Source organism: Cajanus cajan, chromosome 2 (genome assembly GCF_000230855.2).
Source record: "Cajanus cajan strain Asha chromosome 2, NIPB_CcT2T_4, whole genome shotgun sequence".
In the NCBI taxonomy this organism is placed as follows: domain Eukaryota; kingdom Viridiplantae; phylum Streptophyta; class Magnoliopsida; order Fabales; family Fabaceae; genus Cajanus; species Cajanus cajan.
The window spans coordinates 12,301,202-12,313,914 of NC_138518.1; the positions used below are offsets into that span (position 1 = coordinate 12,301,202).

Genomic DNA, 12,713 nt, shown 5'->3' on the forward strand with positions numbered 1-12,713 from the left:
GTAAAACAAGTGTTAATTACATTAAACACATCCACACCAAAAAGGCGACTGTTAACTCCAAATTTTGTCTTCTTGTATAAATCAAAAAAGTCCAGTCCATAATATTACAAAATATAATACAGATTAAAAGCAAAAAACAAAAAAAATAAACAACAAAACAAAATAGAAAAATAAGAAGAAAAAACATGTTTCTCGTATCTTCCATTATCCTCCGTGAACCCCAGCAACTGCTCCCCTCAACTACTCTGCTACAATTCTCACAGAGCTACCTTACCATTGCAAATAAATAACCATGCCCTGCAAAAATCTCCAAAATCGTCTCTTAACCAGATTCACAAGCCATATCCCTAAATTTAGGGATTTTGGCAGAGAAAGATTAATCAAATTAAAAAATTGTGTGCCTATAAATACCATAACACAAGATGAACAAAAGGAATGAAAAAAATTAACAGAAACAGAACAGAGAAACTACGATAGCTGGAATATAATCGGAAAGAAAAAACTCAAACAAGGAGCACAAGCAGGATCCTCAAAATTGTGGTATCATCTTCACCCACTATTTTTTTTTCTCTCCTGTACATATAGTAATACTGGTGTGCGCCTCGTTGTTTTTTTATTTGCGAGTAAAGACGAATAAAAAGAAAAATACTAACCTCAACGATTTGCTGTTCGTGCTGATTTCCAGCAACCATAGTGTGTTCTTCCATTTTTTATCTTTTTTTCTTTTCCCTCTCGCTCACTCTGTCACCTCTTTTTCGTGCCCTGTGAGTCTATGGCCAAAACGTAAGGACCACCGTGAGCCACCGCCATCGGAAATGATTTTCGACGGCGGTGTTTGCTTCTTCTTCCTTCCCCAAACAAATCCCCACAAGAATCACCGTGGGTCACCTTCAAAAATGATTTCCAACGGTAACCCTCTTCGAGTTACTTTCTTTCACTACTATTCTCCCTTTCCGCTTCACTTGTTAGGCCAGCCGCGGTGGTATCGTGCGTTGATCTTCTTCCAGTTAGCACCAGCGCATAGTCTACGGAGAGAAATTGGAGAGCTTCTCTCATAACCCTAACGTAAGGGTTTCTGCTGGTTTTCCCCAATTTCTGTTTCTGTTTCACGAATTTAGGGTTATTCTTTTTCTTCCTTTTTATTTTTTTTAATTATGTAAGCCAAGCCCATTTGATGTGTTATTCTTTAGATGGCCAGATTTTTTTTGTTTTGTTCTAAGTGCTTTCAACTCACGTATGGGCCTAGCCCATTTATTTATTTTTCTGAACAAAATAAGATTTTAGGAGTATAATATGTTGTAATTGAGCCTAATAATTATATACAAAAATTAAGGCAATTGATTTATTTGATTGTTTAAAGTTATTATATGTTGGATTTTCACATAATAATAATAATAATGAGAATGATAAAAATTAGTAACTATTTTACAAAATATTGAGAATAATATCTTTTATGAATATTGAATATATATATATCTTTCAAAGAAAGGATTATTTGAATGTACATTCTCTTAATCTTAGGCCTAATAGATGCAAGTTGTAACAACTTGTTATCTTAAAAATTTTATCTAAATTTAACATATAATTAATAATTAGAATATTATAATTAAAAATATTGGAAGTCATTATTTAAATATTTTAGTAGAAAAATAGATAATTAGATGAGACATCTTTTTAATCTATGAGTTTAAGATACAAGTTGTGACAACTTGATATCTTTAAGTTTTTTTCTAAAATAATAAAAAAATATCTAACCAAAATCTTTTTAATATGTACCACAATAATAACAATATTATTGATAACAAATGATATTTTTTTAATAAAAAAATAATAATTAAATATTTGGCTTAGGTGTACACCTCTATCAATTTTTATATTTTGGGATGTATGAGCTGTGACAGTTCAAAAATCCTAATCTTTTTAAAAGAAAAATAATAAATAAAATTTAATTAAAAAATATCAACACACAAATATTTTCTACCAAAGAACTACGTGACTCTGATTCTTCATTATACATGGAGATACGTAGGAGCAGGAAATCACTCCTGTCGAGCCAAAAAAATAAAAATAACAATATTATCTCATTTTTTAATAATAATATAAATAATTTTAGTACTCATTAAAATAAAAACATTTGTTAAACTATATATTTGATTATTATTGTTGATTCATATTAATGTAAGGTGAGATAAATATTTTAAAAAGTTATAATAAATTTGCTTAATTAATTAAAGGTAATCGTCTTAGGACGAACATTATGAGGTGCTAATACCTTCCTCACACGTAATTTACTCCTGAACTCAAAAATTTGGTTTTCGTAGACTATTTTCTATTTTATGTTTTTTTCCAATGTTTTTTCCGTAAAAAATAACATTGGTGGCGACTCCCTATTTTTTCATCTATTTTTCGCCGTCCCGTCGCGATCTCGGTTGCGACAGATGGCAACTCCACTGGGGAAATTTTGAGAGTCATTCCTATAATAATTAATTAAGCAAATTAATAATAAATTTTAAAATGTTTACCTCACCTTTATTTTTAATAAATATTTTCCTTATTCATTATTTGTCTTATTTGTATCTATTTGCGTTGGGTATTTGAACTTTAGGGTAGAAGATTTTGTTATATCATGTTTGTTGTTTCGCAGATTGGGTAGTTTAAGATTACTCCCTTCACACACTTCACTTTCATACACGTTTATGAGCGAGGTCCTATGCCCGAACTTGAGTGCAACCTAGGATAAGTAAGAGGTCGAGTAGTGGTAACCTTCTAGATGTACATCTTGTTTGGTTATCATGAAGGCCTCACCTAGAGTTTAATCCTTTCAAGGGTATTATCACTTCCAATAGTTTACCTATTGTGGTGATTGATATTCTAAAAAAGGGTTATTGGCTCTAGAAACCTGTTTTAGAACTATAGAACCACCTATTGTGAGGAACACATATTAATGGCCCTATAGCCTTTTATTGTTAGGAGAATCCTTCATAAGATGCAAGGGGATCAGTATTCTACCTCTACAGTCAAATAACATAACCTATGCACAAAATAAAGAAACCCTCTCGCTCTCTCTTCCTTTACTACATCATTTTATAACAAAGATCATGCATTTCATATAAAATAGATGAAAATAATTTTTGCATTTCAACAATCATGCAAAATAAATAGATAGAATCATAAATGGCATGTTGCATCCATTTCTAGGTTGTTAAAGGACCATAAAGACCTAATACTCGTTGTGAACATTTTCTAAGAGACATGGAATCAGATTTGAAGAAGACATTGAAGTTGAAGATCAGACAACCTAATTTGAAGAGTTTAAGGGATCTCAGTAGCAAGCTAAAAAATAGCCAACGCCGAATTTTTGTTGTTAGATTTGGAAAGCTTCTTAACCTATTAGAAGTTACCGTGCAAGAAGGAGCTCTCACTACTTTAGCTCAATTCTACGACCCTCCTTTAAGATGCTTCACCTTCCAAGGTTTCCAACTTGCTCCAACAATTGAAGAATTTGAACAAATACTGGATATTCCTTTAGGGAACAAAAAGCCCTACCTATATATGGGTCATTATCCTTCACTAGCTACAACTGCTGCAACCTTGGGGATTGGAGTAAGGGAGTTAGCAAGTAAGAAAGAGATGAAAGGAGGAGTTGATGGTTTCTCAAGAGCCTACTTAGAAGGATATGCATTATGTCTGGCAGAAAATGAAAAGTGGGATGGTTTCATGGATGTGCTCGCACTCATCATTTATGGGATTGTTCTATTCCCAAATATTTAAGACTTTGTTGACTTTGCTGCCATTGATGTTTTCTTGGCCTACAAGCATGAGAGGAGAAGCCTTGTACCGGCCATTCTTGCTGATACATACCACACACTTAGTTTACGCCATGAAAGAAAAGGGGGGATGATTTTGTGTTGTTTGCCTACATTATACTTGTGGTTCATGACTCACATGTTCAAAAAAGGAAGACAGATAGAGACTATAAGCAAAAGCGAATGGGCCCACAACATAGCAAGTCTTAGCGAGAAGACCATTGTGTGGTACGCTTGTGAGCAAGACATAAGTGAAGTGATTTGCCAATGTGGAGACTTCCCTAACGTACCACTTATGGGAACCAAAGGGTGCATAAACTACAATCCAGTTCTTGCAATAAGGCAATTTGGTTATCCAATAAGGAGCCCACCTACAGAAGAGTCAATCACCCCCTTCATTGTCTATGAAATGAGTAAAGACTTGGATAAGCTTAACATGATTAGACGTGCTTGGGATCGAGTGATTAAGAAAGGAAGAGAGATAGGGAAGAGAAGTTACACTGTAGAGGGAAGTTATCACCAATGGCTTTGTGAGAGAGTAAAAAAGGTCAAGTTGCCATTTCGTAGCTCGGTTCCAGTTATTGAAGAAACAACAATTCAAGATCCCATGAGTTTGGAGGAAATTGAGGAACTCAAAAAAGAGCTGGAAAAATCTAAAAACGAAAAAGAAGAATTGAAGAAGGAATTGATACGGACTCGCCAAGAACATAAAGCCTCACAAGAAGAAATTACAAAAGTAAAGAAGTACGTTGAGTTAGCCAACAAACGAGCAAGAATAGAAGAAGAATGCAAGTTAAACACTCGAAGTTGTCTAGAGGCTGCTGATACAGAGCTAAAATTACGAAGAGGAGAGCAAGATGAGGCTAGGGTTAATAGTGAACGATGGAGAGAGGCATGGAAAAAGTCCAAGGAAGCTGAAAGAAGTGCACAAAGGCAACTTGAGGATTTGAAACAACAATTGAAAAGAGTTGTGGCTGAGTATGAAAGTAGAGTCCAAGATGAAAAACAACTAAATGCCAATCTTGTTTCGCAACATCAAGCCATGTTAAATGCAAGAAATCAAAATATTATGGAACTAGTAGAGGAAGTGGGGCAATTGAGGAATACTGTTGAAATACATGAAGAAAATCAAAGATTCTGGGCACGTAACCTCGTGAATCGAGTTCAACAAATCAAAGGAATGCTCAGTGATGCCTCTTACTTATTGCAAAGAGCTGAAGGAATGATAAACCCGCTGTCCACTCCCGCAGAGATTCCTGCGTTCCTTGTGTATTGAAGAGATATGATATCTCAGATGAAGAAGATGACTACTAGTGATAAATGATTTGTATTTTGCTTTAAGTTGTATGAGAAATATCATATATGTATTTTGTAATGCTCCACCCTTCTAAAATTTTTGTACTTCACTTTATCTATTTAATGAAGAAGGTTGTTGATGTCTTTCTCTTTACTATTGTTTCACTCCTTCATTTTATGTAACTTCATGCTTATAGTATAAAGGAAGTTTGAAAATAAACGTTCGCGCACAAATTAAATCTGAATCTCGTATTAAATCTAGTACTTAGAACGTGACGTTCTAAAGAAAAAACAACACTAAAGGCACTCATGCAAATCCTTGATTCCATGTTTTGTGAGACTTAGTACCTATGACGTGACGTTTTAGAGAATAGTTTTAGGGGATGTTCACACACGAGCCAGGTGACTTATGGTGCTCTAACAATTTCCCATATACAAAAGCATAATAATTGCATTTTCATATTCATCACATACTCATCACATAATCTTGCACAGTGCGTGAAAGTGAAAGGAAAAACAAGTATTGAGGCAAAGAAAATATCCCTACGACACCCTTACTGGACACGCGCCAAGACTAGGATCATGGAGGGAGTAGTGGAAGATTGGGAACAACAACATGACGAGTTGAGAGGAGATGTTAATCAATTGAAAGAACAAATGAGTAAGATTTTGGACATGCTACAATCAATGGAGTCAAGAAGGGATACAAATGGGAATTCGTCTGAGCAACCTCAAGTTACACCTGCTTACCCCCCTGGGTTCACTCCTCCACCACAGCTCAACCAAAATACTCAGGTCCAGTTCCCTCCATATGGATTACCCCAAGGCTATACACCACCGGTGGCTGCAAACACTTCAGAAAACGATCATCACGCTTCCACCATGAACCCTCAAAACCAGATTCATAACACTCAAAATCTATTCCCTCCATATGGCTTGCCTCCGGGATATACGCCACTAGTGGCTAATAATAATGAGAATAATACCATTACCTCTGTCTTAAACCCACTGAACCAAACACAACCCCAAGATCTGAACCTTGAAACAAGTGGACCACAAATTCCAACTCAACCTCACAACCAAATGCCTTATACCCATGTACATACACCACCGGTTGACACGACTCAAGTTGGAGGCCCCTCGATCCACCAAGGTTTCGTTCCCACATCAGTTATCATTACGCACCCTAGCCAACTCGAGGATAACTCATCTAAAGACAAAATACAATTTTTGGAAGAAAGATTAAGGGAAATTGAGGGAGTTGATCATTATGGACTCAATGCTATTGATTTGTGTCTAGTTCCTGATGTTGTGATCCCTCCTAAATTCAAGATTCCTGAATTCGATAAATATAGAGGGGACACATGCCCAAAGAACCATCTCACCATGTATTATTGAAAGATGGCCTCATGTGCTCACAATGATAAATTTTTGATCCATTTCTTTCAGGAAAGCCTTATAGGGGCTGCCTTGGGTTGGTACATGAACTTGGAGCGAGGACGAATACATACGTGGAAAGATTTGGTAGAAGCGTTCTTAAAGCAATACAAGTACAACATGGACATGGCCCCGGATCGCACACAACTGTAAAATATGTTGAAGAAGGAGAATGAAACTTTTAAAGAGTATGCCCAACGTTGGAGAGGAGTGGCTGCTCAAGTACAACCTCCTTTGTCTGAAAAAGAAATGGTCACAATGTTCATTGATACGCTCCAATCACCCTTTTATGATAGGATGATTGGAAACGTATCATCGAACTTCTCAGACCTAGTCGTTATTGGAGAAAGGGTTGAGATGGGAGTGCGAACTGGTAAGATTACTCACTCATCAACAGGATCAATGTACGCAAAGAAGCCATCAACAAATACAGATAAGAAGAGAGGAGGTGAAACAAATGCAGTAATGTCAACCTCTATCGGGTCCAATCGTGTCCCTTTTGCACCTAATCATCGACCCCAATACATGTATAACCCACAAGTGGCAACGGTTTCTCTACCTCCATATCCACAACATTATCAATTTGGGATGGCCTATCGATTACCTACACCACCGTCGCAAGTCCCAATACCTCAACAAAATCAATCAAAAACTCCCTCTCCTAATGTGGATAACACTCAAAAGAAAGGAAACAACCAACAAAGGACATTGGTCCCAATCCCTATGGCCTACACTGAACTGTTGCCACATTTGACTCGCAATGGTTTGATAGTGCCATTCCCCTTAAAGCCTATTCAACCACCATATCCAAAGGGTTATGATCCAAATGCCAAGTGTGATTATCATGCAGGGGGTGTTGGGCATTCAACTGAAAGATGTTGGGGATTAAAGCATAAGGTGCAAGACTTAATAGATATGGGGTTACTAAGCTTTAAAGAAGATAGTCCAAATGTGGGGATTAATCCTCTTCCCGGTCATGGTTCCTCGTCAGTAAACATTATTGAAGAAGTGTGTGATCAACAAGTGAAAAACGTAGGGGAAATCAAAACCTCTATGAGGTTCATTTTTTCGAAATTATGTAGATTTGGGATGATTGAGGGAAACCTATTGGAAGCTGAGATGTGTGGCCTTCACCCAACTGCTATGCATTCTATTGAGAAGTGCGATGAATTTAAGCAGATTCTATAAGATCTGATTGACTCAAACTTGGTTCAAGAAAGTCAATTTCCAAGTGAAGAGGATGTGTTAATGGCTCAATCAGAAGAAAGACCAAATGTGGTTATCCCAAGACCATTGGTAATTCACTTTACTAGAATGTGCCTTTGCCAAAACCAAATATCCATAAGCCTCTTATTGTGCAAGTCCCAACTCCTTTTCCTTACAAGGATACCAAGGCAATTCCATGGAAATACAACACAGAGGTGAAGATAAATGGGAACATGAATGAACAACAAAAGAAAGAAGTCAGTGATGGGGAAATCGATGTTACAAATATTGCAGGAGTAGGTGGAATGACCCGTAGTGGTAGGATCTACACTCCTGAAGAATTAAGGGAAGGAGATATAACTAAGAATCTTGGGGCAAAGGGGAAAGCAACCGTCGGTGGAGGAATTGAGCATATCACAAAGAACAATGAAAAAAATGCTATTGTGAAAAATGAGGAAGAGAAGAAGGAAGTGCTAGATGACGAAGCTTTAGAATTCCTTAAATTTATTCGACAAAGTGAGTATAAACTCATTGATCAATTGGATCGTACACCTGCCAGGGTGTCCTTGCTGTCATTGTTAATGAATTCTGAAAGTCATAGAAAGTTATTGATGAAGATTTTGAATGAAGCACATGTAGCTAATGACATTACACTAGATAAATTTGGAGGTATCATTGGTAACATTACAGCCAATAATCGTCTCACTTTCACAGATGAGGAAATCCCAGTTGAAGGAAGGGGGCATAACAAAGCTTTACACATCTTAGTGAAATGTCAAGACCATATTATAGCCAGGGTGTTGATTGATAATGGTTCTTCATTGAATGTAATGCCTAAGTCCACATTAGACCGTTTGCCTTGTGATGGGACGTATATGAAATCAAGTTCTATGATTGTGAGGGCCTTTGATGGATCACGTAGGGGGGTAATAGGAGAGATTGAAATCCCTATTCAAATTGGTCCTTTCACTTTTAATATCACTTTCCAAGTCATGGATATCAAACCAGCATATAGTTGCTTGTTGGGTAGGCCATGGATCCATTCAGCTGGAGTGGTTCCATCTTCCTTGCATCAGAAGCTAAAGTTTATAGTGGATGACAAATTGGTGATTGTCTCAGGTGAAGAAGACATGTTGGTGAGTAGTCCTACACCTACTCGCTATATTGAAGCAGCCGAAAAAGCTCTAGAAACCTCTTTTCAATCTCTGGAAGTAATTAGTACTGCCTATGTGGAGTCATTGCCAAGGAACCCACAACCATCAAAAGCAACAATGATGGTAGCAAGAGTCATGATGAATGCAGGATATCAATCAGGCTAGGGGCTGGGAAAAAACCTAAAAGGAATTACAAGGTTGATAGAGTTTCCAGAGAATAAGAATCGATGTGGGTTGGGATATAAACTTACTGGGGCTGATAAAAGAAGAATTGCAGAGGAAAATAGAGAGAAAAGGCTGGCACGACTAGAGAATCGGGAGCCAAGGATTAAAAGAATTCCCATTTGTGATCTCTATCAAAGTTTTAGAAGTGGAGGACTGGTACACACGAACCAAGTGGCTATGGCTAAAGAAGATCAAAATGTTGATGAACACGTCAACTTGGTGCATCGATGTGACCCTGATGAAGAACTTCACAATTGGACGATCATCGAACTTCCTGTGATTTTTAACTCCTTTTCAAAGTAATTGTAATACAAAACTCTATGAACATGCCCAGGATCTTAGTATCACTTTTTGTTAAATGGGCTTGCATGTTATTTTTTGGTATATCATATGAATGAAATACATTTTAAGAATCTTCCAATCATTATCTTTGTCCTATACCTTCCCTTCTTTTCCGTTTCAATATCTATTTATCGATTTTATCTCTTGTCGAACCTAAATTGCAGATCCAAAAATAATCACATTAAAAATAATAGCGCTAATATCTCATGTCACAATTTTGATCATCCTATTTACGAAGCCGAGGAAGATGATGATGACCCAGAGGCCCCATTTGAGTTGAGAAGATTGGTGGAGCAAGAAGACAAAATAATTCAACCTCATGAGGAAGAAGTTGAAATGATCAATTTGGGAGGTGAAAATGATAAGAAGGAAGTTAAAGTGGGCACTACCATAAAAGGAGATGAAAGAATGAGGTTATTTAAGCTTTTGACCGACTATGTTGATATCTTTGCATGGACATATCAAGACATGCCTGGGTTAGATTCTAACATAGTTGAGCATCGATTGCCATTAATACCTGAGTATCCACCAATCAAGCAAAAGTTGAGACGCATGAAACCAGAAGTTTCCTTAAAGATCAAAGAAGAGGTCAAAAAGCAACTGGATGCAGGGTTCCTTGCAGTAGCCAAATACCCTCAATGGGTTGCCAATATAGTACCAGTTCTAAAGAAAGATGGAAAAGTCAGAATGTGTGTGGATTACCGAGACCTTAATAGGGCTAGTCCTAAAGATGATTTTCCACTACCTCATATAGACGTTCTGGTAGATAACACTGCCCAATATGCTTTCTTCTCCTTTATGGATGGATTTTCAGGGTACAATCAAATTAAGATGGCTTCTGAAGACATGGAAAAAACCACATTCATTACATCCTAGGGAACATTTTGTTACAAGGTGATGCCATTTGGGTTGAAGAATGCTAGAGCAACATATCAACGAGCAATGGTGACTTTGTTCCACGACATGATGTGTAACACCCCAGCAACCCGCATGTGGATATTGTCCGCTTTGGCCGCAGCCCTCACGGTTTTGCTTCTGGCAATGGCACGCATGCCACCCCAAAACGCGTCCACACAAGGAAGGTATCCAAACCCATATATATGGCATGTTTCGTTCTCCTTCCTAACCGATGTGGGACTTCACAATCCACCCCCCTCAAGGGAGTCCAGCGCCCTCGCTGGCACACCGGCCCGGGTCCCGGCTCTGATACCAAATGTAACACCCTAGCAACCCGCATGTGGATATTGTCCGCTTTGGCCGCAGCCCTCACGGTTTTGCTTCTGGCAATGGCACGCATGCCACCCCAAAACGCGTCCACACAAGGAAGGTATCCACACCCATATATATGGCATGCTTCATTCTCCTTCCTAACCGATGTGGGACTTCACAATCCACCCCCCTCAAGGGAGTCCAGCGCCCTCGCTGGCACACCGGCCCGGGTCCCGGCTCTGATACCAAATGTAACACCCCAGCAACCCGCATGTGGATATTGTCCGCTTTGACCGCAGCCCTCACGGTTTTGCTTCTGGCAATTGCACTCATGCCACCCCAAAACGCGTCCACACAAGGAAGGTATCCACACCCATATATATGGCATGCTTCGTTCTCCTTCCTAACCGATGTGGGACTTCACAATCCACCCCCCTCAAGGGAGAACGAAGCATGCCATATATATGGGTGTGGATACCTTCCTTGTGTGGACGCGTTTTAGGGTGGCATGAGTGCCATTGCCAGAAGCAAAATCGTGAGGGCTGCGGCCAAAGCGGACAATATCCACATGCGGGTTGCTGGGGTGTTACATGATGCACAAAGAAATAGAGGTATATGTTGATGATATGATTGCTAAGTCGAGAACAGGGGCAGAACACATCACTAACCTAGAAAAATTGTTTGAGCGCTTGAGAAAATATAAGCTCCGATTGAATCCTGCTAAGTGTACTTTTGGAGTAAGATCAGGCAAATTGTTGGGATTCGTGGGTAGTGAAAAAGGGATAGAAGTAGATCCCGACAAAGTGCGAGCAATCCTAGAAATGCCAGCCCCTAGCACAGAAAAAGAAGTTCGTGGGTTCTTGGGGAGATTGAATTACATTGCCAGATTTATATCTCAACTGACTGCTACTTGTAACCCAATTTTCAAATTATTGCGCAAAAGTCAACCAATGGTGTGGAATGAAAATTGTCAAAAGGCTTTTGAAAAGATTAAGCAATACTTGCAAGAGCCGCCGATCATAGTACCACCGGTACCAGGAAGACCTCTTATACTATATATGTCTGTGCTTGATGAATCTATGGGTTGTGTATTGGGGCAACATGATGCTTCTGGGAAGAAAGAGCAAGCAATTTATTATTTGAGCAAGAAGTTTACAGATTGTGAGATGAGGTACTCCTTATTAGAGCGAACATGTTGTGCATTGGCTTGGGTTGCTCGACGATTGAGGCAATACATGTTAAGCCATACTACATGGTTAGTATCTAAAATGGATCCAATCAAATACATATTCGAGAAGCATGCTCTCACTGGTCGGATTGCTCGTTGGCAAATGTTGTTGTCAGAATATGATATTATTTGTCACTCAGAAAGCTGTCAAGGGTAGTGCATTAGTAGAATATCTGGCTCATCAACCCATAGAATATTACCAATCAAAGCAATGCGAATTTCCAGATGAAGACATAATGACATTATTTGATGAGGAAGAATCCATAAACGAAGAAAAATGGACACTGTTGTTTGATGGAGCTTCTAATGCACTGGGGCATGGAATCGGGGCAGTGTTAATTTCTCCAAAAAATCAGTTCATACCTTTTACTGCAAGGTTGGGTTTTGATTGCACTAATAATGTGGCAGAATATGAAGCGTGTGCGATGGGGATTGTAGCAGCCCTAGAATTCAAGGCTAAAGTGTTGGAGGTATATGGAGACTCAGCATTGGTTGTTCATCAGCTCAAAGGTGAATGGGAGACTCGAGATGCAAAGTTAATCCCATATCACTCATACATTAAGGGGTTGATGGAACAATTTGAAGAAATCACTTTCCAACATATCCCCCATGAGGATAACCAATTAGCAGACGCTTTGGCCACTTTATCTTCAATGTTTAAGATAAGTCAAGGAAATGAAGTGCCATTAATAAGAATACAAAATCGAGACCAACCAGCATACTGCCAAGCAGTAGAGGAGGAACCAGATGGAAGACCATGATTCTATGATATAAAGCGCTACATAAAAGATAAAGAGTATCCCCCTAGTG

General features: G+C 38.5%; 2 protein-coding genes and 1 long non-coding RNA gene across 3 annotated transcripts; 2 read left to right on the plus strand and 1 right to left on the minus strand.

Annotated features, from left to right (window-relative positions):
• Positions 1–51: 51 nt before the first annotated feature.
• Positions 52–1,385, minus strand: LOC145954157 (uncharacterized). The gene is made up of 2 exons (XR_014431313.1): positions 654–1,385; positions 52–297 (listed from the first exon to the last, which is right to left on the minus strand). It is a non-coding gene; the product is annotated as an uncharacterized LOC145954157 (long non-coding RNA).
• Positions 1,386–6,695: 5,310 nt separating this feature from the next.
• On the plus strand, positions 6,696–7,727 carry LOC145954717 (uncharacterized). Its single transcript, XM_083069408.1, has one exon. It carries the CDS (start codon positions 6,696–6,698, stop codon positions 7,725–7,727), a length of 1,032 nt encoding a protein of 343 aa, XP_082925534.1.
• Positions 7,728–12,139: 4,412 nt separating this feature from the next.
• LOC145954718 (uncharacterized) lies at positions 12,140–12,664 on the plus strand. The gene has a single exon (XM_083069409.1). The coding sequence runs from the start codon at positions 12,140–12,142 to the stop codon at positions 12,662–12,664; it is 525 nt and encodes a 174-aa protein (XP_082925535.1).
• Positions 12,665–12,713: the final 49 nt, after the last annotated feature.